The sequence below is a fragment of the Bidens hawaiensis genome, unplaced genomic scaffold (assembly GCF_021521415.1).
Source record: "Bidens hawaiensis isolate Kalapana, Puna unplaced genomic scaffold, B.hawaiensis_p1.1 tig00015316_1, whole genome shotgun sequence".
Taxonomy (NCBI): domain Eukaryota; kingdom Viridiplantae; phylum Streptophyta; class Magnoliopsida; order Asterales; family Asteraceae; genus Bidens; species Bidens hawaiensis.
The window spans coordinates 576-26,564 of record NW_027492367.1 but is presented as its reverse complement, the minus strand read 5'-3'; the positions used below and the strand labels follow the sequence as shown (position 1 = coordinate 26,564).

General features: G+C 34.8%; 3 protein-coding genes across 3 annotated transcripts; all 3 read right to left on the bottom strand.

The window, feature by feature from the left end:
- Positions 1 to 12,530: 12,530 nt before the first annotated feature.
- On the bottom strand, positions 12,531 to 14,057 carry LOC143548898 (uncharacterized). The gene has a single exon (XM_077039941.1). It carries the CDS (start codon positions 14,022 to 14,024, stop codon positions 12,621 to 12,623), a length of 1,404 nt encoding a protein of 467 aa, XP_076896056.1. The 5' UTR covers positions 14,025 to 14,057; the 3' UTR covers positions 12,531 to 12,620.
- A 1,402-nt stretch (positions 14,058 to 15,459) lies between these two features.
- Positions 15,460 to 16,640, bottom strand: LOC143548903 (putative protein phosphatase 2C BIPP2C1). Its single transcript, XM_077039946.1, has 4 exons — positions 16,369 to 16,640; positions 15,999 to 16,142; positions 15,776 to 15,904; positions 15,460 to 15,683 (listed from the first exon to the last, which is right to left on the bottom strand). The coding sequence occupies exons 1-4, from the start codon at positions 16,540 to 16,542 to the stop codon at positions 15,504 to 15,506; spliced, it is 627 nt and encodes a 208-aa protein (XP_076896061.1). The 5' UTR covers positions 16,543 to 16,640; the 3' UTR covers positions 15,460 to 15,503.
- Positions 16,635 to 21,954, bottom strand: LOC143548906 (uncharacterized). The gene is made up of 5 exons (XM_077039949.1): positions 21,846 to 21,954; positions 19,457 to 21,786; positions 17,158 to 17,285; positions 16,966 to 17,032; positions 16,635 to 16,732 (listed from the first exon to the last, which is right to left on the bottom strand). The coding sequence occupies exons 1-5, from the start codon at positions 21,952 to 21,954 to the stop codon at positions 16,691 to 16,693; spliced, it is 2,676 nt and encodes an 891-aa protein (XP_076896064.1). The 3' UTR covers positions 16,635 to 16,690.
- Positions 21,955 to 25,989: the final 4,035 nt, after the last annotated feature.

Below are 25,989 nucleotides of genomic sequence, written 5' to 3'. Positions count from 1 at the left end.
CTATAAATTAATTTTGAAGCTGACGAATAAAGACAGACGGGTTTTAAACCGGGTTAAACCTGTTTTTGACTAACCGGTTCCAGAAAATCTTTCTTATTGTAGCATAAGCAATTGTTAATATCATTATTATAATTACAATCATATTTTCCTTTACAATAAATTATTTTTCAATGGGGCGTTACATGGAATGGTCAATGAGTTATAAATGGATATGATATGTGAGCTATAAGTTAGTTTTGAGCTATAAAAGGGTTTTAAACCGGATGAAACTTGTTTTTTCTAACCGGTTCTAAAATATCGGGTTCAAACCGGTTTTAGCTAAAAAAAACTCCAAACCGGTCCTAACCCGATGGTTTATAATTACAAACCGGTTTTTGTAATATCGGGTTCAAACAGGTGTTCCTGTTATGCTCCTTAGAAATCTTAACCAGAAAGAAGGCTTATGTAACGGTACTCGACTACAAATTATATCTTTAGGTACTCGTGTTATTGAAGCTGGAACTAACATTGGACATAGAGTTTTGATCCATAGATCACCACTGACTCCAACAAACAACAAAATAGCATATAAGTTTCAAAGACGACAGTTTCCCCTTGCAGTATGTTTTGCGATGACCATAAACAAAAGCCAAGATCAATCATTATCTAGGGTTGGTTTGCACTTGAAAGAACCTGTGTTCTCACATGGATAGCTATATGTCGCATTGTCAAGAATTACAAGTAGGCGTGGGCTAAAGGCCTTGTCAAGAATTACAAACATGTGTGGGCTAAAGATTCTGATTCTTGATAAACAATGTAATATGACCAATACAACCACTAATGTAGTGTGCAAGGAAATTTTTTCTTATTTGTAAAATAGTTGCGTAATGTTTGTTTTGTAATTCCTGTAATTTTAATGTATGTTGTAATTGTATTAACAATATATGATAATTGTGTTGTGTGTTATTGATTGTATTTTGCTTAATGTTTAAATATTATAATTTTTATTAATTCCCCGTGTAATACACGGGTCTCAAACTAGTAATAATAATTAGCAACATATCATAAAATATAGGATATGATATTCGTACACCCTCTCAAAAGTCACACACACCCTACATACGATCGTATAGGGGTTATACGATCTTATGGAACACCACGTGAAAGAATGTGTGGATAACCGGAGCCTAAAATATTTGTATTTCGGTAATTCGTTCCCTTCTTTCTCTCTCTCTCTCTTATGAAGCTTTATATCTTAAAGTTTATAAGAGCTTAATTTAAATTGGTTAAAATATATCAACATTATCTATAAACTAATCTTTAGACTTCATGTGACAACTAGTTGGAAAATCTCTAGTGCCATCAATTGTTTTGAATACATACCGGCTACTAGTTATTGGGACTATAGGAGATTTCATTGAGTACTGAGGTTATCAGGTGAAACCGATTTAGTGAAATTGGTCTCAATCCAATCTAAATCACTTGTTTGAAGTCGGTTCAAAATATATTCATTGAAAGCATTTATTTATAAACCAGTTTGAGCCAGTCCGGTTTTGTCTTTTTTTTGTTCGGTCAACACCGGTCTTAACTTATCCAACTTGAAACCGATTTTGTGCACCTCTATGGCTCTATTGTCGAGCATGCTAACCTAGGTCATGGAGTGTGACTACGTGGAATGAGCCGTGAGCTCACGTGCCACAATGCCATGCCAATTGCCATGTAAAAAGGCTATGGAGTTCTTCAATGCATGGGGGTGTCCACAATTATTTTAATTAATTCTTTTATTCTTTTAATTAATTAAGTACATCAATTTATCTTTTTTTGTTGTTGTTAAAATAAAAAAACATCAACTATTTTTCAAGCATAACTTACAACTTTTTTAAAGAAATTCATTGCTGTTTATGCTTTTATTTTTTATATTTTAAAAACATTTTGATATAAATTTAATTAAAAACCACACCCATACGAGTTATGGGATGTGAAATTGTATGGAAATGACGTGACATTACGTTTATGCATCACTTTTCACACCTTTATTCACATGACCACGCCTCATGGTCTTAGGGAGGTTTGACCAGGCCAGCTCTAAGGAAAGCAAATTCAAGCTAAGGATTTAAGCCCCTACTTGGATAGGTCCTCTATTTTAGACCAAAGTTAGATAAAAAAACATATTAAATGATAAAAATAACTCCTAAATTATTTAAAAAAAACAAACGTATTTGTGGCTAGTTATTTTGCTTTGTAACAATAAAATTTGAAAAAAAAGCCTCAAATTCTCGTTTAGGTTTAAACCTTCAAAAAGATTGGACTGGCCCTGAGTTTGACCACATGATTTGATTGTCTGTATTGGCGTATTACATTAATTTGTGATGATCAGTTATGCTATATGTGATACACCTGAAATATAATACATCCCTCGAATTTGAAATACGAATATAGTGTTTAAAATATCTTTTTACCGACAGGAACACTCTTTTTTTGTGTATAGGCGCAGTTTTGATCTTTCAAAAATATATATAACAACAAAACATCAATGGAATTCAAAAATATTAAAAGCATCCTAAGAGAAGAATAATAAGATTAGAAAATAAAGTTTTAGTCGGTGTCATGATTGGAAGTAAACAATAAGGATGGGAAATACGTGGGGGATAAGGACTTGATTAACGCTGAAGAAACGTTGCATGATTGGAATTAGATTAAATTGGTCCATTTTGTCATCTTTATCTTTGCTCAATATTCTGATTCTTTTCTAAGTGTCCTCTATCGGTTGTTCAAAAATAAATAATTTAAGTTCTTTTTAACAGCATATATCATTTCATTCAAAATTGGAGTAGCAAAACTAGACTAATTTGCATCTAAAATTCCTTTAAGAGCATTCATAATTCATTCTTTAAACTATGTGAGGGGGTTCTCCACTTTCTAGAGATGTTAAAAGTGGTTGTAAAAAGAGTAAGAGAGAAAATATTACTGTTCATGGTTAAATTTGGAGAAACACATTGTTCACCTCTATAATTTTTAATGTGTTTTGAAAGTGGTTGTGATAAAAGTTATAAAAAAAGTATTATTTAATTCAGGGCCGGCTCCGAGAAAGCAACAAAACTTTTGGGCCGAAGGCAAAAAAAATTTTTGGCCTTAAGTAAAAGAAGTATTTTGTTGGGTTTAAACAGTCTAATTTTTATATGGACTTACTTGGTTATAATTGGGTTGTGTAAAAATTTTTTGTATAAAAAAAGGATTAAACATTTCTCAAGTGAGAGTAGAGCCCACAACTTCTTGATTGTGAATACTACTCATTTGCCACTAGACCAAGCAAGTGGTTATATAATTGTGTTTAAACATCAAATATACATATTGTTTTTAATAAAAATACATATAATTTTTTTCAAAAAAAGAATTTTCGGGCCTAGCGGGGTGTCGGGCCTGTGGCCGGTCGACCACCTAGCCACACCCATGGGCCGGCCCTGATTTAATTGAAAATGAGAGAGAAAAGATAGTGTTTTAGTGTAATTATAGAGATGGAGATGGAGAATGAATTGAGAATGCTCTAACATTCTTTATGTTTATGGCATTAGAGAGGACGGGGCACCCATATGTAGGGTGCAAACGAGCCGAGCTGAGCCAGAGCTCGACTAGGCTCGAGCTCGGCTCGTTTAACTTACCAGAGCTCAAGCTCGGCTTGTTTCGAGCTATATTTTCAAAGCTCGAGCTCGGCTCGTGAGTAGATTTCCAAGCTCGAGCTCGGCTCGGGCTCGGCTCGTTTACTATTTATCAATTATTTTTTATATAGTTATAATTATTTTTATATATTTTTTTCTATTATAATTTTATGTATAAAATAATATATATTATTAAGTTACTTTTATTTATTTTTTCATAAGATTATATATATTAATTAATAATTATTAAATATATATTTTAAAAAATTATATAAATGGCAAGCTCGTTTAGGCTTGCGAGTTGGCTCGAGCTCGATAAGTGAAGCTCGGGCTCGAATAAGCTCGGCTCGATCGAGCTTTTTAACGAGCCGATCTCAAGTAGCTCGGCTTATTTACACCCCTACCCATATGGGTAGGGTGTATGGCTTCCAAACCACATGGTAACACCACCCCATCCTATGTGGGTAAGGTGTATGGCTTCATTCCATATAACAAAATTTGCCACACAAAATTAATTCATTATTGACCATTGAAGAATTAAATGAATTAATAAAGTTCTAGGGTACTTGTGAATATGTGCTGCTAGTAATTTTATGATTTGTGGGTAACTAAGGATAGAAATGAGGTGGTAGCAGAGGATTGACCGATGCATGGGTAATACTTATGAGTGTCCCTTCCCACCTTAGTAAACCAAAAAGGCGAATTATCATTAAATATAAAAGTTTTAGATTTAAATATTCTCAATTTTTACCCTTTGGCTGGAAACACTCTCAACTAAAGAAATGCCACATAAGCATGTCACATAAGTAAAAAAATGTCATGTCGGCAAAAAATAAAATAAAATAAAACTAACGGAGTTGGCAGTTGAGAATGCTAACTCCCGTTAGTTTGAGAGTGCTAGAAGTAAATAAGATGAAAGTTGTGAATGATGGATTGGTAGGTAGCATGTAGTAGTTGAGAATGTTCCCTGCTAAAGGGTGAAAGTTAGGAATTTTTAAATTCATTGTTTGCTTGCCCTTTATTTTAATATAAATTAAATTGATGTAGTGTTTGTTTTTTTTTTTTGTAAATTATTAATATTTTAGTTTTTCATTTGCTTCGTATATTGTTGATTGGTTTTAGCGTAAAACACTACTTTAGATTATGTTTAACCCGAGTTAAAAAATATCATATCAAGGTATCATACGAGGTATCATACGGTTTTAAAAGCTACAACTTTTCCTTGTTGTAATGTCTACAAAGTACATTGATTTGCCAACGATTATGGTACGTAGTTGGCATGTCCAAGTAATGAAATGACGGGTAGGATAACTAGGGTTATCGTTGAAAGGGAGATATGATGATCAGTGATTTAAGGAGATATTAATAGATGTAAACTAGTTTAGGGTGTGCCAATTATTCATGTTTTGTCCTACACACACCCATAATAAAGGGTGCATTTAACAACATTGGTATTAAATAGAATCATTTAACGTACATTAAAATAAAATAAATGGAAAATGAAATAAACATAAGAGAACATCATCAATGATCAATTGCTATCTATGCATAAATACCATGAAACCATCAACTAACTGGCAATGTCTTGATCGTCATTTCACATCCAATGTATGTCACATAAATAAAAGAGAAAAAATGTTTCAGTCAAATCATTATGGTAAATTATACGTCGCAAACAATATTTTTAAGGACACTATGGTCGGTTAGTTCTTTTAATCATTTATGTATACATACGTACATATGTGCGAGTGTGTGTGTATATATTGATTTGATGCATCATCATCAACTAACTAATTAATAATTAAGAAATAAAATCGATATCAAATAAACATGATGATCTTAATTTTGTTGGGTTGTCAATATCATGATGTTATACTATTTGGAATAATTTCCTCAAACCATAGAAAACGTGAAGATTCATCAACAAAAGTACCGAAACAAAAGGCCGAATTATATATGTATTCTCTACACACCCACTCAAAAGCATGCCCTAATCCCTATGACACAAAGTATTTGCTTCCATTGTCGGTGCGACGGGACCTCCAATTTAGACCAAAGTTAGCCGAAAACATATTAAATGATGAAAACTAGATCAAAGTTAGACAAAAAAACATACTATGTGATGAAAATGACTCTTAAGCTATTTGAAAAAACAAAAATATCTGTGGTTAGCTATTTAGTTTTGTAACAATAAAATTTGAAAATGGTCTTGAATTCTCGTTTCATTTTAGCCTTTCAAAAGGGTTAGGCTGGCCCTGCCCATTGTGTGGCATGAGTTTTGTGATTGTGCAAACGTTTCTTTATCGATTTACAAAAGGTGGAACATATGAGGTATGTGGAGTGTGATGTTCTCTTTTGCGAGTGCTAAAGTTAGCTACATTGCACAACATATGAGCTATGTTTGAGACTCTTTACTTGTCCAATACCATGTTGGGATTGAAAAGATATTAAGTTGTTAATCGAAAACTTTTATGTATTTCTAAAATAAACAAAATTAAACATAATTAAAAACTACGTAATCGATCAGTTAAAAAACAATGCTAAAGTGCTAGAACTGCTATTTTAAACTTTTAGGAATATTTTTTTCTTAAATCTCTGCATAATATCTTATACATCTAATAATTAGTCGTAGTATTATGTAATTTTAATGTTTTTAAATTTGTACCTTGTGAAAATATAAATTAAATAAAATGTGATTTTTGTAGGTTTGGAGGTGGTTGTAATTGATTTTGTCTATTTGCGCGTTAGTGAAGAAACAGCTACCATCATTAGGTATTGAAATTGTATCGGCTAACTTGTCATGAAAGCAACCCTTTTATCCCAAACTTTGCATGCTGCTAAATGCTAATAGCCCACCATGGCCCTAGCTGTCTTCACAACTTGGGAGTTGGAATTATAATTAGAGCACCTTTAATTATTTAACACCTGGTTTTAGATCAGAATTTATTACTAATGTGGAGCTAGCTCATTTGATAGAAGTTGTTACATTTAGTAAGAGGTTATGAGTTCTAACCCAAGTAAAGGTTGTATTAGGAGTATCGTAACTTACGGTAAAAAAACAAATTTATTTAGATGCAATTTACATTGGCCTTCTTAAATCTTCAAACGCATTCATAAATTGCACTCTCCTTCCTTCCATTCACATAAATATGCTTGTGCACATTTTTTTTTTAAAATTGATCCTCTCCTCTCTGCATCATAATCTTTCTTCTTACCGGTTATGAATTTGCATTTTAGACTCTTAACAATTAACTAATTTGCATTTAATTGTAAACTTTTTTTTCATTTCATAAAAATAATAATCTTTCATCTCTCACTATCATAAATTAGTTGTTACATTTCATCGCTAATGTAATATGAGTATTTTCTTTTCCAAAAACTAAGCAGGTTGAATGTTTTGGTGTATTAGAAAGTGATACTTTTATTTATTAAAAGTAATAACGGATGTTTGTAAACCCGACGCATGGCAAGGTTCAGTTTAACTATGCGTAGTGGCGTCACGTCAGTAGCGGACAATTTTCATTTTAAGGGTGTCATAGGGTTGTAGCCCCCGTTTTATTTTTTATTATTATTTCCAACAAACACACACATACACACAGACGACATGGATTTGTCGCCCCCCATATCGCCGGAGGGGGGGGGGGGGGTTGCTGCTGCCGAGCATCGCCCAAACAACTACATTTTATTGCCCCATTACACCCTGTCTAATTAGCCTTAATTTTTGGCTTGACTTATTAGGTCAAGTTTGATACATTTTTTGACTTTTGACCAAAGTAGAAGGATTTTAATATTTAATAAACTTAATACATATACGTGGATTAATATATATATAAAAATTTTGGATTCCCTTCCTCAACATTACTAATCCTAAGTACAATAAGTTACCCAATTTGATTATCTAAAAATTTATTAGTTTTGTTTTGTAAACGTATGAATCAATATACCGTGTCGAAATCAGTAATTTTCACCAGTGAAGTTCAAAAACCGGGTTATACACTTTTGTGTGAGATTCAACTCCAATAAAAAAATGCATGAACCTTTTAAAACCCTTATGTAATATATAATTTAACTTTAATATTAAAAATAAACACTTGAACTATTTGGGGGTGTGCCGTTTTCTTTAATATTTAGTACTAAAATGATTGGTGTGGTAGTGGATATTATCCAATATCCGTGGCATACCCGGAAAAGAGAGAAGAAAGTGAAAAGCTTGATTTGTTGATGGGAAAATTTATTTATTAATTTTGTTGACAGGACCACCATCAACTTCACGACTTTTAATTTTATCTATTATTAATTTTCATCTTCCGATAAGATCATAATTGAGTCAGGCTACTTGATCATAATTCAAATATATGGTGGTATAAAAACACATTCTTTGACAATATCCAATTCTAAACAGAAATATTATAAGAATCGGATCAATACTTATAACATACATATTGTTTTAAATGTGGCATATGATTATCTATAATGCATTACACAAGTGCTTAATCGGTTCTTATAGTTTCCTGTTCAGAATTGACTTTGTAGAATGCGCTATATGGCTATATGTATTTAAATAAAGTATCAAAATGTGAATTCTAAAAGGGAAAACATTGAGTTTTTGACTAACATTAAAAGCAAATAGTTATAATTATATACGGGTTATAAAAATGATATTTGCGCATGCGTTCTCCTATATGAGATCTTCGTAACATACTAAAATGTGTGCAAAAAGAAGCTAAGATAAATGAAATATCGGTTCTCAAAGTTGCGTGTTTGAAATTTTCAAAGCTACGGAAGTGTAAATGAAATGAGTGAGAACTTGAAATTAAAATAGTATATAAGTTGAGCATTCTAGTTATAATTCTAACTAATAGTGAGCCAATCGATGACTTCTTCATATGAGAAGGCTGTAAAGCTCTAAAGCAAGCTCATGGCCCTTTTCACAAACCGAGTTGCATATATCAGCCAACATATTGCTCTGGTTGAGAAGATCTATGATAGGCTTCAAAGAGTCTTGAAGACCATCTTGCGGACATGGACACCAAGCGCAATGCATGTGACGCGGCTTATGTTCCTAGTTGTTTCTATTTTTGGAATTTTTGCGTTAATGATTTTCTAAGTTTATTTAGGTTATGTTGCTCGTGTTTGTCAAAAATTGATGGTTGTAATGGTGGTGGCATTGTACTTTGAAACGTTGATGTTATTGTGCAAATAGATTATTTTGGTGATCCCCGTCCATTTCTAGGCGTTAATGATGATAGTGATAGTGATGATAAAAATAATTATGAAAAGTTAATAAAAAAAGTAAATAAATTGAAGAACAAATATATTAGAATCAAAGTGCTAAAAAAAGTAAAAGTTCTTACATGTAAATAAATGAGAACGATAATGAATAAGTAAATAAATTGAAGAACAAATATATTAGAATCAAAGTGCTAAAAAAAGTAAAAGTTCTTACATGTAAATAAATGAGAACGATAATGAATAATGTGATGAAATATATGTATTTGGTGGTGGTGCAATGCCTGTGATAGTGTGATGCATGTAGGAGGCTAGGCCTAGGAGGGCCTTTAGACTTTAGTCCATCACCATCTCGTTGACAAACTAGCATAGTAGCATGTGCCATACGGCCCAAAGGTTCAAGTTCAACACTTCAACTAAACAAATTAAAAAAGAGAAGCTGTATTTGCATAAAAAAGAGAAGTTATTTAGAGGGCCGGCCCTAAGGATTTAAAATTTAAATACCCCGACCAAGCCAAATTAAAAAGACCTATAGGCCCTAAAAAGTTATTTGCTTTTAATTCTTTTTTTCGTTTGGGACAAATAGCTTAAATAGATTACGAATAAAATAAAATTTTGGATCATGAGATCCATACCAATTTAAGAAAACAAATTAAAATACAAATATAAAAAAAATTTACCCTTCGAAAATTACGGTCCTTGGTCCGTTAACTGGCTCGCACTACCCTAGGGCCGACCATGGACTTATTTGACCTAGAGGCCAGAGGTGTACATTATGGTTTTTTCTTTCCAAACCTGTTCGAGTTCACACCGTTTTCAGTTTGAGTCAACAAAAGTTAGGCTTTATTTTTTGGAGGAACTGACTTTTTACAGGGAAAATGATCGGCTGGTTCTAGTTTGGGTTCCAAATCAGTTCGGGCTTCATTGTTCCAATTTAAGCAGTTTCAGTAAGATAGATTCCTAATCTGATTACAACCCAACGGTATATCTAGGTGTGCCAGGCCTCTATAAACAAAATGGACTTCAAGAACTTCGGTACTAGATTCAAGTTTCACGGGGAAGCGCAGCCAAAAAGGAAAGTGGATTTACAAGGTGCCATATAATAATAAAGACCAACGCATGCCAGAGAAATCGAGATTACGCAGGAGCAATTCAATTGCAATTAATAACGGCGTCTCACAGAGAGAAGGTAGAGAGGTGAAAGGGTGCCTATCTTTATTATTATAATGTAAAATATAGATATATACAAATAACATTTAACTATAAATATATGATATATAATTCAAGACATAGCAGTAATGCAACAATAACATGTACATTTCATTAATCCACCATTTCTAAATTTGAAAAGATCCTACCTTGCATGGACATAAAAGGCATATGATATGATTTTATGTTACAAGCTCTTCCCTTGGACCAACTAATCAACTTCCTTTTGTTGTAATATTCATCATCTTATTTAGACTACACATACACACAAAAATAAAGAAACAATTTAAACCCAAGTGAAAGTGATGTCATATCATACACATCTCATGTTTAAATCCATATATCTATTCCAAATTCCTATTTAGATATGGGTGTAAAAGCTGTGTGCTCTTCATACTTTTCATTAATGGATAACACGAGAAGTTAAATACAAAAAACTAACTAAAAATGATGTAAACATCGCTACCGTTCAGTTTTGTGTTCACTTTTAATCTTCTCAATTATAAAGTTTTTAATTAAATGACTAACTTTTAAAATCAAGATTCAAGACAAGTATGAACATAACTAATAGATAGTAATTAACGTATTTTAATTAACATATTTGACACATTTACTCATTTATAAAAGAAAAACACTGGACAAAAGTGTTTGGGCCAACCGACCCGACCTGTACCAAAAACGCATCTTGACCAGTACCAATATTGACCAGCAAAATGGATAAACTGGTAAGAAAGAGAGAGCAGAGGATGTACCTTAACTGTATTTGTAACATAGAAAAAGCAGTTGGCATTATAATGCAAGAAGGTTGGATGTGCTTTCAACCAAAGAGACAATCACCGTCAAATTGTTGGGCTAGCCTCCAGCATATCCAGTGTATCCGGCAGCCTGAGCAGCATCTGAGAATGGACTTCTTACAAATGCAGACTTCCCAACTTCTTGTGCTCTTGTTGCCAATATCCTAGCAATTTCCTAAATGTAAAGGAATATTGAAAACTATTGACGCTTAGTCTCATTAATTAATACGTTTTCAAATATTTGATGCTATTTCTTAAATGCTTACCTGAGGTTTCATCCCAGCTTGCAATGACTTGGAGACAATCATGTATCTCTATCATATATATAGTCAAAAAGTCCATCTGTAACAGATACAACTATGTCACCCGCCTCTACATGAAGAGCCTATCATGAATTTAAATTTATAATTCAACCCGGTACTTGCTATTGAAACTCTATTTGGATGAAAATCCTAGAAGTAAACCACAAGTTAGCGATTTTTTTGAAATTTGGACAATTATACTAAAGATGCCAAAACACTTATATTTGTAGACTCAAAGTGTGAATTCTTTATGTTCCAACAGTACACATAATTTCAAATACGCATGAAATTATTATTATTTATTATAACAGTGCACTTAATTTCAAATATGCATGAAATTAGTATTATTATTATTATTATAACCGAAAACCTGACCATTGAAGGTGGCAATCAACACAATGGAGGAACCTGACATGTTGGTTTTATTGTTTTTTTAACTTTATTGCTTCATGTTGGTCCAATGCTTACAGGATCAACAGTTCATTTTAAGTTGGTGAATGCAATACTAATGTACATTTGTTTCATCTATTTAGATGTCTTCGAGATCTAAATCAACAAACTTTTGCCCAAAAACGAAGAGCATTACACATGCACTTATTCAAATATCCAGCCAAGTTTTACATATCAAACAGCTCTAGTTATTCAAATCAAACAATAAGAAACCAGCAACTAAAATGTAAGTTTTCATAAAAGAATGTTATGCACTGCAACATATCATCTGAATATGACAATTTCTTTCATTATCTTGAAAACATTTATAAGAAAAGGGCAAACAAGCAAGGAGATTTGATGACCATGAAAAAGAAGGATGGCAAATTCAGCAGGTTGATACATGCATCGACATAAACCATTGAACTATCAAGAATAAGTCAATTTAATCTAATGACATGATTGCTACATGTGATTTCCTAAATCATTAGAAGTGAAATTAATATCAAGAAAACCATCCTAAATGTGGAGGTATATATAATTATACTTTTAAACAACATAAATCAGTCAACAAATTATCATAATCATGTACTATGCAACTTAAACAGACAAGAAAGCGAACACCTAAATTGGAAGTTCAGGAAACAGACCGAGATGTTTAATTAGGTATTGACTATTGAGTCATCTTTTCTTTCTACACTTGTTAGCTTTTGAAGGATAGTTCGCATATGGGAATCTTTTCCTGTGTCTGGGATCCCGAGTAGTATTTTCTCAAAAGTAGCATGATCAGGCATAAAACCTCGATTAATCATTTCTTCCAGAAAATTCTCTGCCTCTTGACACTCGTTTTTCTTCAACAGTTCTTGAACAATGACACTGTACATGATGCGATTTGGCAAACAACAATTCTCTTCTATCTTTCTTAGCATTTCTTTACCTTTAACCAGCAATCCTTCTTGGCAAAACATGCTTATCATCATTGTATATGTCCTAACAGTTGGTTTCAATCCTTTTAATAAAAGTTAATCAAACAGATCCATAGCCAAGTTAGTCTTCCCACATTTGCTACAACCATCAATCAATATATCATACAAGATTACATCTTTCGTCAATTCTTTGCTTTCCAGCGACCAGAAGAGAGTCAACGCATCAGCACACTGAGAGTTTTTGCACATTCCATGCAACAAGATACGATAGGTGCCTATATCGGGAGCCTGACCCTTTGCATGCATCTTGTAAAACAGTTCTCTAGCCTCTGTATGATTCCCGGATTTAAACAAACCTTGTAACATCGTATTGTAAGTAATAACATCCAGAATCAAACCCTTGTTTTGGATTTCTCGAAAAAGATTCATAGCCCTGTTGAATCTCTTCTTCTTACAGTATCCATTTATCAGGCTGCTATTTGTGATCATGTCGGGCACAATACTCCTCTCCATCATGCGACCAAGAACTTTCTCCGCTTCCTTTAATTCACCACAAAAACAATATCCATCGATTAGTGCATTATAAGTTATTACATCTGGATGCAGTCCTCTTCGTACCATTGCTTGTACAGCAAGCTCTGCGTCTTTTACAGATCCTTGCTTGCAAAAGGAGTTCACCAAGATAGTAAAGGTAACCACTCCTGGAGATACTCCTTCCTCCTCCATATCCATCAGCATTTTTGCAGCTTCCGTCTCTCGACCAAAGTTACATAAACCCTGAAGCAAAGAGTTGTAAGTGAATGCATCTGCACGTACACCCTTCTTGGTCATTTTGACAGATAGTTCTAACGCACGATCAACCATTTTGTCTTTGCAAAGGCTGTCAATGATCGTGTTGTAATGAGTTACACGTGGTTTACAAGAGCCCGACTCCATGAACCTCAGCAATTCAAGCGCTTTGCTAGTGTGACCTCCTTTACAGAGCCCATTAATAATGATTCCATACATAATCTGATTTGGCTCACAAAGTTTATGTCTAATAAGTTTCTTGAATGACCCAACAGCCTCAGACACCCGATCAGCGAGAGCAAGCCCATTTATGAGAGTATTATAGGTGGCCACAGCAGGTGGATGACCCTGCTTGAAGATGGTGGCCAAGAAGGCGAAACCGTAAGCAACCCGATTCAGGCGGCAAAGGCAGTTGATAGCGATGCTGATTGTATAGATATTAGCAGGAATGCCCATTAACTGCATTTGCTTAAAGAGTGTAAGTGCAGTGAAATATTGTTTCATACTTACAATAATAATAACAATCAGTTTATTAAATTGGATGATGGGAGGTGGAGGTTTTCTTTGAAGCATTTCGGCGAACAGTTGGTGGGCTTCATCAACTTTAGTCGCTCCAGAAGTGTTTTTAAGATGCTGAATTCTTTGAGTGAAATTGTGGGCTGAAGCTGAGGCGGTAGAGTAATAATGGGGTCTGATTCTTGTGCGCTTCATCCTGCAATCGGCCTTACTTGGTATCTTATGGGGTCTGAACTCAATTTTATTTGCTTGAGCAACAACTTTTTTTTAATTAAGGAATAATTTATTTCTTTTAACAACATATAAGCTCACGTGTAAGGTGGGGTCCAAGGTCGACTTCTCAACTGCAATGAGACTATACCTCTGATGTGCGGGAACCGGATGAAATTCGTAAACCCGCGTCAAATATTTCACCAATCTTTTAAAATATATTTGTTTAATGTACATTTCAATAAATTTGAGATTTGTTTTTCCATCTATATAGATATCTTATTTAAAAAAAGTACAATACATTTTATATTAATTCTCTCATAAAATAATTATTCTTTTTATTAAAGTAGTAACTATTACTTAAAAAATATATATATATTTTGCTTATTAAAAATTAGTTTTAAGTTATTTTGAAAAAAAAACAATAAGTTTTTTACATAACAAGGCTGGGATTTTTTATTTAAATGATTAGGAATTCAACAATGCCGGAAAATGAGATTCTATTTTAATCTTATTAAAATCCCCACACCAAATACTAAATATTGGAAATTTATTTACCTTTTTATTTTTTAATATGAACATATTACCAAATTTAAATTTAGCAAATTCTGATAAAAATAACATTTAGGAGTATGTTATTAGTCTTGGAATTCTTACTTTTCGACAATTTATATTAAAAAAAGAAATTAACAATGTGTTAGAAAGTCAAAACGATTACAACTAAATAGAAACAAGGTTGAGGGAGCACCACTTGGCCCGCTCCAAGTTACAAAGATGAGCTCCATATCATCTAAGATTTTGTGAATTGTGATTGGTTTGTTATTAGAAAACGTTATCATTTCTTGCATGCAATATACACCAACATGAGATCACAAAGGAAGCGACAACGGTGATCAGTAATCAGGTTGAACAAGATCATAAGAACAATAACCGTGAACAAAACCTGTGAATAAAAGCGAATGGGAAAAATACATAGATATATAACAATAGAGGGTACTTGATAGTTGATATATACATAAAGAAAACATAGGATAGGAAAGCCTATATCGGGGCCATAAAATTATAAAGTAAGACTAATTTACATATTACAATATATACACAAATAACATTTAAATCTAAATATGTAATACAAGACATAGTTACAAAGCAATAATGCAACAATAACATGTACATTTCATAAATCTACCATTTCTAAATTTGAAAAGATCCTACCTTGCATGGGCATAAAGGCATATGATATGATTTTATGTCACAAGCTCTTCCCTTGGACCAAATAATCAACTTCCTTTTGTTGTGGTATTCACCTCCATGTATTCATCATCTTATTTAGATTACGCAAACATACACACACAAGTGAAAGTGAGTGTAAAACTGTAAATTGGTAAGAAAGAGAGTTAGAGAGAGCGCAGCATGTACCTAACTGTAGTTGTAAAGTAGGCATCTGATGTAAGAAAGCCGTTAGCATTACAATGCAGGAAGGCTGGATTTGTTTTCAACCAAAGAAACAATAACCGCCACATTATCAGGCTTGCCGCCAGCATATCCGGTGTATCCGGCAGCCTGAGCAGCATCTGAGAATGGACTTCTTACAAAAGCAGACCTCCCAACTTCTTGTGCTCTTGTTGCCAATATGTTAGCAACTTCCTACATGTGAAAGGATTATAAACCTGATTATTTCGTGTCTAAAAGCATGTGCCTAATTTTTGTATATTGTGATAAAGGAAATAAATGTTGACCTGAGGTTTCATTCCAGCTTGCAATGATTTAGAGACAATCATGGTTATCTCTCTATCATATAGATTGTCAAAAAGTCCATCTGTAGCGGATATAACTATGTCACCAGCCTCTAGTTCAATCAAGTATTCCTGAGATCAGTTGTTAAAGTTGATGATTTATTATAGATTTTCAAAAAGAATCTTTGAATCTATTACTGATGAATATGTTAGTTAGCATACATACCTTCACAAGTTGCAGTGGGTCGTCAGAGTCGTCAACTTGCAATGCAAAATGGAACTCGTGAAGCAATGGAGATGACTTCTTATAAACAGCGCCATGTCTTATTATCAAAAATCCCGTGTCTCCAATATTGGCTACATGAAGAGCCTGTTGGAAATTCATTAATATAAATTTATGATTCAGCAAGACATGCGCTAATTGAAATATATTTGGATAAGGATCCTAGAAGTAAATAAACAACAAGTTAGATAATATTTTGGAATTTAAACAGCAAGAAGTATCCTAAAGCGTGAATACTTCATGTTTTAACACTACACATGATTAATATATAATACGCATGAAATTATTATTTGTTATTATTATGAACACAAACCTGGCCATTGAAGTTGGCAATCAACACATTGGAGGAACCTGACATATTGGTTTCTTTAACGCCTCTACAAAGAAGTTCAACAGGGTTGGTCAATGGACCATTGCTGGTATCCCACACAATCTCTTCACAAGTCCTCATGAGCTCTTGAGCATAAACTCCTGGACTGGCCTGCATTTCAAAAGAGAATAATAATAATAATAATAATAACAATAGTAATAACAATAACGGAGTTTGGTATTCATATTAAACCAATAATTAATCTTAATTTTAGTGTTATCCTTTTCACCTTCAAATGACCACTGGCTAACTCCATTAGCGACCCCTAGCCATTTGCTGCCAGCAACAAAATAGGCATCATCTCCACCTGTCAACGCCTGGAATTATTATTTCTATTACTAATCCAAACGTTTGTACCAATAGTCCATAAGTAACAACGGTATTTAGAATTTCAGTTAGATAAACAATATATTGGCATTCGTTATGCAATTTCATTCCTTTTAAGTAAAATGATAGACAGACAATTTGAATAAGTAAACTTCTCAGTCTAATGATTGCCTGAAAACAAGGTAATGAAATAATGCATCTTAGAAATATTACCTTAAATGGATGCTCCAACAAAGCTGCACCAGATGATAGGAAATCGTCTGTGACATAAATCTCCTCCCTGCTAAGTTATGCAAATTAAGAAAAGAACTAGCTGATCCAATATTCCACCCTTAAGCATATTTCTTTTCTTGTAAAAAATAAAATTTCAGCAAGTATGTAAAAGTAAAATGATGTGTTTGGTACCTTTCTACTTCAGCTTCAGATGCTAACAGTAAAGCAGTAACTTCTGATGCTTCAGCAAGTTCACTGCTACCTGCCACGCCCTCAGTTGCTTCTGCTTCCAGTAGTTGATCATGGGCTCTTTGTTTTAGCTAAAAATCACAATAAAAATGAAATAAGTTGTTAAGAACTGAAAATCGGGTGACTTCAATTCAATAAAAACAATACGATAGATAATAGGCCCTATTCTAGAGGGGCTACTCTCCAATCAAAACGATAATAGAAATAAATCAAGGCAAAGAAAAATATGCTACCCTAGGCCTATTTATTCTAAATAGTGCTGGCACGCCCACATTATTTTAGCCCTTAACTTTGACCCTCCACTAATTAAGCCCTGGTTGCGTTGGCCTGACCCGCTGGAGACTTATCAATACTTCCCTCCCGAAAAACGCTTGTCATCAAGTCGAAAAGAAGGCAATGGCGGTGTTATCCTGCTCGAAAATTTCCAGATGGGCTCAATGGTGAGATGCTGAAATGTTGCAGAATTTTGAGTTCCCAGTTGCAAGCATTGCAGCTTGTAGTCATGACCCACAATAGCTTGAACGGTATTTGAGAGTGGTCAACCACTGAAATCCTAGAACCACATCAGCCCCTCCTAGTGAGAATGGATAGAAATCTTGGCTGATTTGAAAAGCCCCAATTTTCAAAGCATCCTCCTTGCAAATTCGGTTACAGCTAATAATGTCCCCGTTGCAAATCCGTGCACCAAAAGGTGGCACTGTTTGTGTGAGCAGATTCACCTTTCGAACCAAAGAAACCGCAAGTCCGCAACAAAGGTGTGATTGACACACCGTCAATCAAAATCAACTATCTGGAAAATTTAAAGGGCCCGTGAAGTGTCATGGCGGGGGTATGTGACTTACCAAGATAGCATGGAGGCTAATCTCAGCCATGTCATTGTTTTGCTCCCCTGGATTGTTCCTTTCATTAACTAGCTGTTCCTCCAGTTCATCCTCCACTTCAAACATCTTGAAGGTGCCCATTTTACACCGGTGTCTAGGCCTGTACTTATCCCCGCAACGAAAGCACTCACCCTTCTGAAAACGTCCTTGTTTCTCTGCATCTGTAATGCGGGGAAGCGGCTTCTGTTGGCTTGTAAAAGAGGATGCAGCAGGGATAGTCACTTTGCTATCCAGAGACGCAGGTTAGGTGTTTCTGGCCAAGCAAACAGAACCTGTACCTATTCGCGTTCCCAGCTTCATATCGTACTCCATAGCCAAGCTCATAGCTTTGTAAACCGTACGGGGCTTATGAATAAGTACGTCGGCCTTTAAGTCATCGTTGAGCCCATTCAGAAGCACACCCAATAGACAGTGGTCTGGCAAGTTAGAGACCTTGGCCAATCGCTTTGCGAACACCTGATGGTACCCTTGTACAGTATCCATTTCACGAATGCCACAAGGGTATTCATCGAGGTTTTGGAACTTTTCCAGACCAAAGTTCTTCTGTAAAGCATGTACAAGTTCCTCCCAATAAGGCATCTCTTAATCTGTAGAGAACCAAGAATACAAATCAAGAGTGTCTCCTTCGAGGTGCATAGCAACTACATTAACCTTTATTTTCGTCTGAAACATTGTCGTATTAGAAGTACTTATCGGCCTTAAGGATCCAAACCCTTGGATCATCACCGGAAAGCGGGTAGGATGATCTATGTAGAAGGCAAGTACTGATAATTCTGCCGAGAAGACTCACCGTCATCATACTTCCCTGACCCGCTGCTAATTCCGCCGAGAAGGCCAGTACTGATAATTCGTTGTGAAACAAGGGCAGCAACGTCATCTTTTAGGGACTCAACCGGGTGGCTATTTCAGCTAATTGGGCAGCGATTGGGTCAGTCTGACCATCGTTCCCGGCAATGGAAACAATGTTAAGAACTGAAAGTCGAGTGACTTGAATTCAATATAAACACTACAATAAATAGGCCCTATTTGAGAGGGGCTACTCTCCAAATACAATGATAATAAAAATAATTCATGATAAAGACAGCCCTAGGCCTATTTATTCTAGATAACTGCTGGAAACTTCCCCCATTATTTCCTTAACTCTGACTCCTTGACTTTGGACTCTCCACTAATTAGCCATAGTTGACTGGTTATGTGGATAAAAGATGGGTTGACCAGCCCGACCCGCTGGATACTTATCTTAAGCAATTAGTTTCAAAATTACAAGCAAACAATTTTAGTTCATAGAGGTCTTTAGAGGCGAGGCATAGCATAAAACTTTTAATGTTATGATCAATAAAACTTTTAATGTTGTAATTTACCCCCTCGTCTTGAACAGGTTGAGATTCTAACTGATGGGAAGATTCCTCTGCATCCTCAATGTAACTGTCACCTGCATGCTCACAGATGGCCTGTAAAATCTCATCATCTAGATTCTGATCTGTAGCATCCAGAACTTTGATATCTGAAACATCCACGGTAGCCTTGAGTTCAGCAGGTGTTAAATGGGGCGGGCTTAACTCTTCTTTCTCAATTGGTTTTGAAAGCATCAAATCTGCATTTGAATTATCGTCCATGTTATCATTGCTCACTAGTTGCAACTCAGCTTCAACAGCCAGATCCTTAACATCCAAGGCTTCAGTATCTGAAACTTCTAAAGTTGGTACAACTCCTAATGAATCAGATGTTGGCACCTTATTAGTTAAAGTACCCTCACTATCATTCATATCTTGCAACCTTTCATCCATTTCAACATCCTTAGCATCCATGTCTTTAGTAGCTGAAACTTCTAAAGTTGGTTCAGCTGGATCAGATGTTGGCATCTCGCTAATGGAAGTACCATCACTAATTTTAATATCTTGCAAACTTTCATCCATGTCAACATCCTTAACATCCATTTTTTTAGTAGTTGAAGCTTCTAAAGTTGGCTCAGCTCCCAGCAGATCAAATGTTGGCTTCTCATCTATTAAAGTATCCTCACTAGTATTCATATTTTGCAAGCTTTCATCTATATCAACATCCTTAGCATCCATGTCTTTAGTGGTTGAAACTTCTGAAGTTGATTCAGCTCTTAATGGATCAGATGTTGGTCTCTTATCTATCAAAGTAACCTCACTAATGTTCATCTCTTGCGACCTTTCATCTGAAACAGCATCCTTAACGTCCATGTCTTCATTAACTGAAACTTCTAAAGAGGACTCAGCTCCTAATATATCAGATATTGGCATCCCCTCTATGAAAGTACCCTCACTAAGGTTCAAATCTTGCAACCTTTCATCCATATCAACATCCTTTATATCCACGCCTTTAGTGGTTGAAACTTCTAAAGTCGGTTCAGATCCTAATGTATCTGATGTTGGCATCTCATCTACAAAAGTGCCCTCACTAACACTCACATCTTGCAACCTTTCACTTGTATCAACATCTTCAACATCCGTGTCTTCGGTAGTTGAAACTTCTAAGGTTAGCTCAGATCCTAACAGATCAGATGTTGGCATCTCATCTGTTAATGTATCCTCACTAATGTTCAAATCTTGCAACCTTTCATCTGTATCAACATCCTTAACAACCATGTATTTAGCAGTAGAAACTTCTAGAGTTGAGTCAGCTCCTAACGGATCTGATGTTGACATCTCATCTGTGAAAATACCCTCACTAATGTTCATGTCTTGCAACTTTTCATCTGTAACAGCATCCTTAACACCCATGCCTTTAGTAGTTGAAAGTTCTAAACTTGAATCAGATCCTAATGTATAAGATGTTGGCATCTTATCCATGAATGTACCCTCACTAATGTTATTATCTTGCAACCTTTCATTTGTGTCAACATCTGAAACATCCATGGCTCCAGGAGGCAGCAAGTCTTCTGTATCACGCTCACTAGTATCTTTGCTTTCCGCCATTTGTGACTCATCCTTGGCGTATGGTCGTGTAATATCCATCACTTCATTATCTGAAACTTGAATAGCCTCAACTGATAGATCCTTAATTTCATTGTTGACTTGCAAAGTTCCATTATCCAGATTCTGACCCATACTATCCAGAAGGTCAATATCTAGAACTTGACCAGTAGGCTTGAGCTCAAGAGAGGTTGATTCAGGTTGGCTTACTTCCTCTTCTAAAACTGTTCCTACCTCTTCTATACAGGTAACAGGCATCACAAAAGCAATATCATTTCCCCCCCTGTTTTTGGTGCTCACTTGTTCCAACTCATCTAAAGTTGGTTGTTCAACTGCTAATTGATCAGATGATGGCATCTCATCTATTATAGTAGCCTCATTAATGTTCATCTCCTGCGATTCTTCTTCCTCATCCTCGTTTACAGCATTCATCAATTGAGCGTCTAATGGATTGGATGGTGGCAGCTCATCTATAAGAGTACCCTCATTGACAATCATATCATTTAACTCTTCCTCCACATCCTCATTTGCAGCATCTGTTGATTCAATATCTGAAATATGGATGGTTACAGGCGATGCAGAAGGCACTATATTTTCTGTATCACTTTTTCTAGTATCTTCCGTTTCCACCTTGTCCAAATCATCTATGACTTCAGTTTGTAAACCTTGTGTACTTTCAAGCTCAACAGAAGCATCTTCTGTGCCACTTTTTCTAGTATCTTCAATTCCCACCTTCTCCAAATCATCGATGACTTCTCACTGCCTTTTAAAAGTGTTCCTTCAGGATCTTCGCTCTTGTCTATGTTTGGACTGTCATCAAGAAGATCGATAGTTGGGTCTGAACTCTCTTCCTTATCGAGCTGAACACTAAATGCGGTTTCATCAAGTGTGCTCTCTGCAACTATAAGAGAATCGTTCATTTTAGCATCGAATTCTGATAAAAGAACTTTTTCAGAAATATCTGACAAAATCTCACTAGATTCTGCAAAATTATCTCTCAAATCCCTGATGCCAGTCTCACTTTCAACAATGCCAGTGTCAATATCTACATTCCTTATTCCATCAGCTACCTCAATAAGTCTCCCCTCAACTAGTCTATCCTGATCTCCATCTAATATCTTCACAACACTACTTTCTTGTTCAATTTGATTTTCTATTTCTTCCTCTGCATCAACATTTTCCACTACCTGAGAAGCATTCCCAAACCGGAATACTAAACTGCCATCACGATGTTCTGCCAAAGAAGAACAGTAAACGACATTTAGGGGGTGTTTGGCTAAGCTTTTGGAAAATTGCTTATTTGCTTTTTGAATAAGCAATTTCCAAAAGCTTCAGAATGGAGCTTTTCCAAATGGCTTTTGCCTTTCAAAAAGCAAATAAGCAATTTCTAAAAGCTTAGCCAAACACTATCTTAGAATCAATTAATCAACATCAAATAGATTTAAAATCTAAACTTAAACTAAAGATCTTTTTATTCATAAAAAAGGTAGATGTTTACATCGATACAGAAGGCAACCGGACAACAAGCTGCACCGCTAGCCCTTCTTGAATAGCAAAACAAAGTTGTTTAAAAATAACATTTATAGATCGTGGGGTCATGACCCATAGGACACGGCTAAGTAACTCTAGAGTCTCAGGCGCTAGGAAACCAAAAGTATCAAAAGCAAAGGGCATAAACTTTTGTTGTTACTACTTACTAGTGTTGTAAATTTGCTAGTCCCCACCCCACTGATTAATTTTGGGCTAGTCGGTCAATTAATCAGTCAATTGTCAAATCCGGCTAAAATAAGGATTAATCAAACTTAGTCGGTGTTTTATGACGAGGGGTTCCGACCAAAATCGGCTGTTTCTGGAGAGATTCCGGACAAAATCAGCAGTTTACGGCGAGATTCCAGCCAATTTCCGGCCAAAATGTGTAGGTGTATATATAAAACCGAAAATTACATATAAAATTGTGTGTGTAACATTTACAACCTTTTGTTAGTCATGACACAGATTCTCATGTTTATAGGTAATACTAGAGCTTTCAAAATTACAATTACGTCATCCAATAGATACATTAAGGCTACAAAATCTCATGATGTTCCTAATATTAATACAGCAACTATCATTTCAGTATCAGAATCCCTATGATAATACTATTAAAACTAAACGCATTAAATTCTGGAGTTAAAAATGTACCCGTAGTTGCAATGAGAAATATATCCGATGACGATTGAGCCACCGGTGACAGAAGAAGATTTGATGAATTACGTCTTGATCTCCTGGCGAGCCTGTGCTGGAACGGAAAAAATGGGCGGCGAGCGGTGGCGTAGGGCTTTAGGGGCGTACAGAAGGAGAAAGATGTGTAGTTAACTAAAACTAGAGCATTGATATTGATTAGGCATTGTTATCACTTAATCAAAGAATTTCATATGTGAATTTAGGGTTTTGAGCATTTGGAAGAAGAAGAAGTTCGTTTACACTTGTGGATATTTGCCGCTTCAATAACTTGGGCCCGCTGTTATTAATAACAGATTAACAGCCAATCATGTATATTGTATGATCCCTATTTAATTTCCATTTCCTAATTTTCCTTTTAACAAAGATCGGTCCACTATTCAAAAAGGCTGAGGTTCGATCGAAAAAAATTCCTTCGAAATCAAATGGGTCGAGTCAAGCTGGCTTGGTTTGTAAACAAGTATGGTTCAGATGGTAAGCTTGCTCTAGCTGACTCATTAACTTGCTTATTTGACTCGTTTAAATTCACAATATAATATGATATAACTTAATCAAAGGTTTAATACAAATTTACAAAGTTGTTTTCAGGCAACCCGTAGTTGGGTGACACCTTTGTCACCTCGCCAACTTTTATTCAGCTATAAAAATATAGGGGTTTTAAGACGGATTGAACCCCTAAGGCACTAATTGGATAACGTGTGTGAGGGCAAAGGGGTGTGTGGCCTATAATTTTTCCAACCAATCAGACTTACACACTCACATTAATATTGAGAAAATATTAGGTAATTGTGTTAGTTAAACTATTACGTGATTTGATGAAAAACGTAGTGAAGTTTGTATGCATATGTGGCAATCACGTTTTTATCACTTTTAGTTAAATCAGTGCAAGACTAAAGATAGAAACTTAGTTGAGAGAGAGAAGAGGGTTTGAATGGCCCTCTAGCTTTCAAACTTAATTGTTGCATACTACTTCTTTTGTATTTCCAAACTTCACATGTTTACCCTAAAAGAATAATACCACAAATTGATCAAGTTTTTTGCAACTTAAATTGATAGGGTAACTCATATAGTTAGTTATGTATGTCGTTTAGACGAAAGAATTTGAAGCAGTGATGTTTTTTCTTTTTTAGAAAATCAAAAAGTTTCTTACACAAACCAGGGCCGGCTCAACGTCGTCGGAGGCCTAAAATTAACTAAAATTTTGAGGTCTTTTTCTTTTCTTCATGCATATAAGGTTAGAGAGTATACAAGAATTGTAGAATTTTGATGATATGTAGTGATAATGGATATGAAACAATCCTCTTTAGCTTGTGACACATCAATGAGTTACTAATTTTAAAAGAACTCTACTTCAAAATCTCATAATACATAGCTCATATTTAAATGGAGGCCCTATAAAAGTGAAGGCCTAAAGCCATGGCCTCATTTAGCTTACCCTAGAGACGGCCCTGACACAAACATTTATGCTGGCTAAATAAACAAACCTTAATCCATCTTTATAAAACAAAATACACCTACTATGATATATTTCCATTTGGCAATCGACGTTTATATTTAGTGACATTACCTTAAAGCAAATTCAACGGCACTTGGGGCATTAACATGTTTATACTTTATATCCAACAAGGACAAACTTATTTAGACAAACAATCATGATCTGATTCAATTCATAAAAGTTATTAAGCTTTTCCTGATTCTTTAGTCATAAATTTGAGCTAAAAAAACTTGATGTTTATTTATTCATTAAAGTAATTACATATTGTTGCCATAATTTTCTCATCTACCCAACCAAGCAACGTAAAAACAAAGTTTCTAATTCCATGTTATCTAGGCATGTTTAGGTTCATACATAAACAGACTTCTGTTCAACTTTTAAAAAGATTATGACTATCTAAAATGTGAGTAGGATCATTTAAGTTCAAACGTTATTTAAAAGTACATGTTTTGTACAACATATTAGATAAAAAGTGGAAAAATGTATGTTTAGATAGTGTGAAGAAATGGCCTTTAAAGTGTTTTAGAGGTGCCACGGATATTCATACAACATTTGCTTATTCTTTTATTTTTTTTTTAGTTTTGACTTTTTTCGACTTTTGTGTTTAAAAAAACATTTTTTTCCATCTATTTGACATAGCATCAAAATTTAACACTTTTTTAGAAAGTATTTTCAAACATTTCGAGTTAGGTTTTTAGATAGAAAACTTTAATCACTCACACTAAGTGCTATTTCATTGTTTCAATACTTACAAGCGTATTGCCGTATTGGAACACTTCTCTTTATAGGACTTCTATTTTTTTGTTTTACAAAGTTGTTCAACTTTTGAGTTTTGACATAGTTTTGCTGACCACTTTTGGATGGTCAATACACGGCTCGGGATTAGTATTGACTACCATGGTGTTACTAATATTTCTTGATCTGTCTGTTTCTATTTTTACATATATTAGATCTAGAATACATAACCCCCAAGTTCTCAAAAACATCTAATACTTAATGATGACCTCTCTTAATATAAATGTGTTTAAAAAGTAGGAGATCACTTAGAAACAACTTGAAGTATAAAATATGATTGGAAGAATGCTTGCCATAGCCATGTTTTGCATTTTGGTTTAATTTCATTGATTTTTTTTTATTTACTTTTGATTTGAGTACCAAAGCTCCTTTTCTTAGGGTTTTTGTGTGTGTGGTGTGTGTGTGTGTGGGGGGGGGGGGGGGGGTTGGGTGAGTTAGACTTACA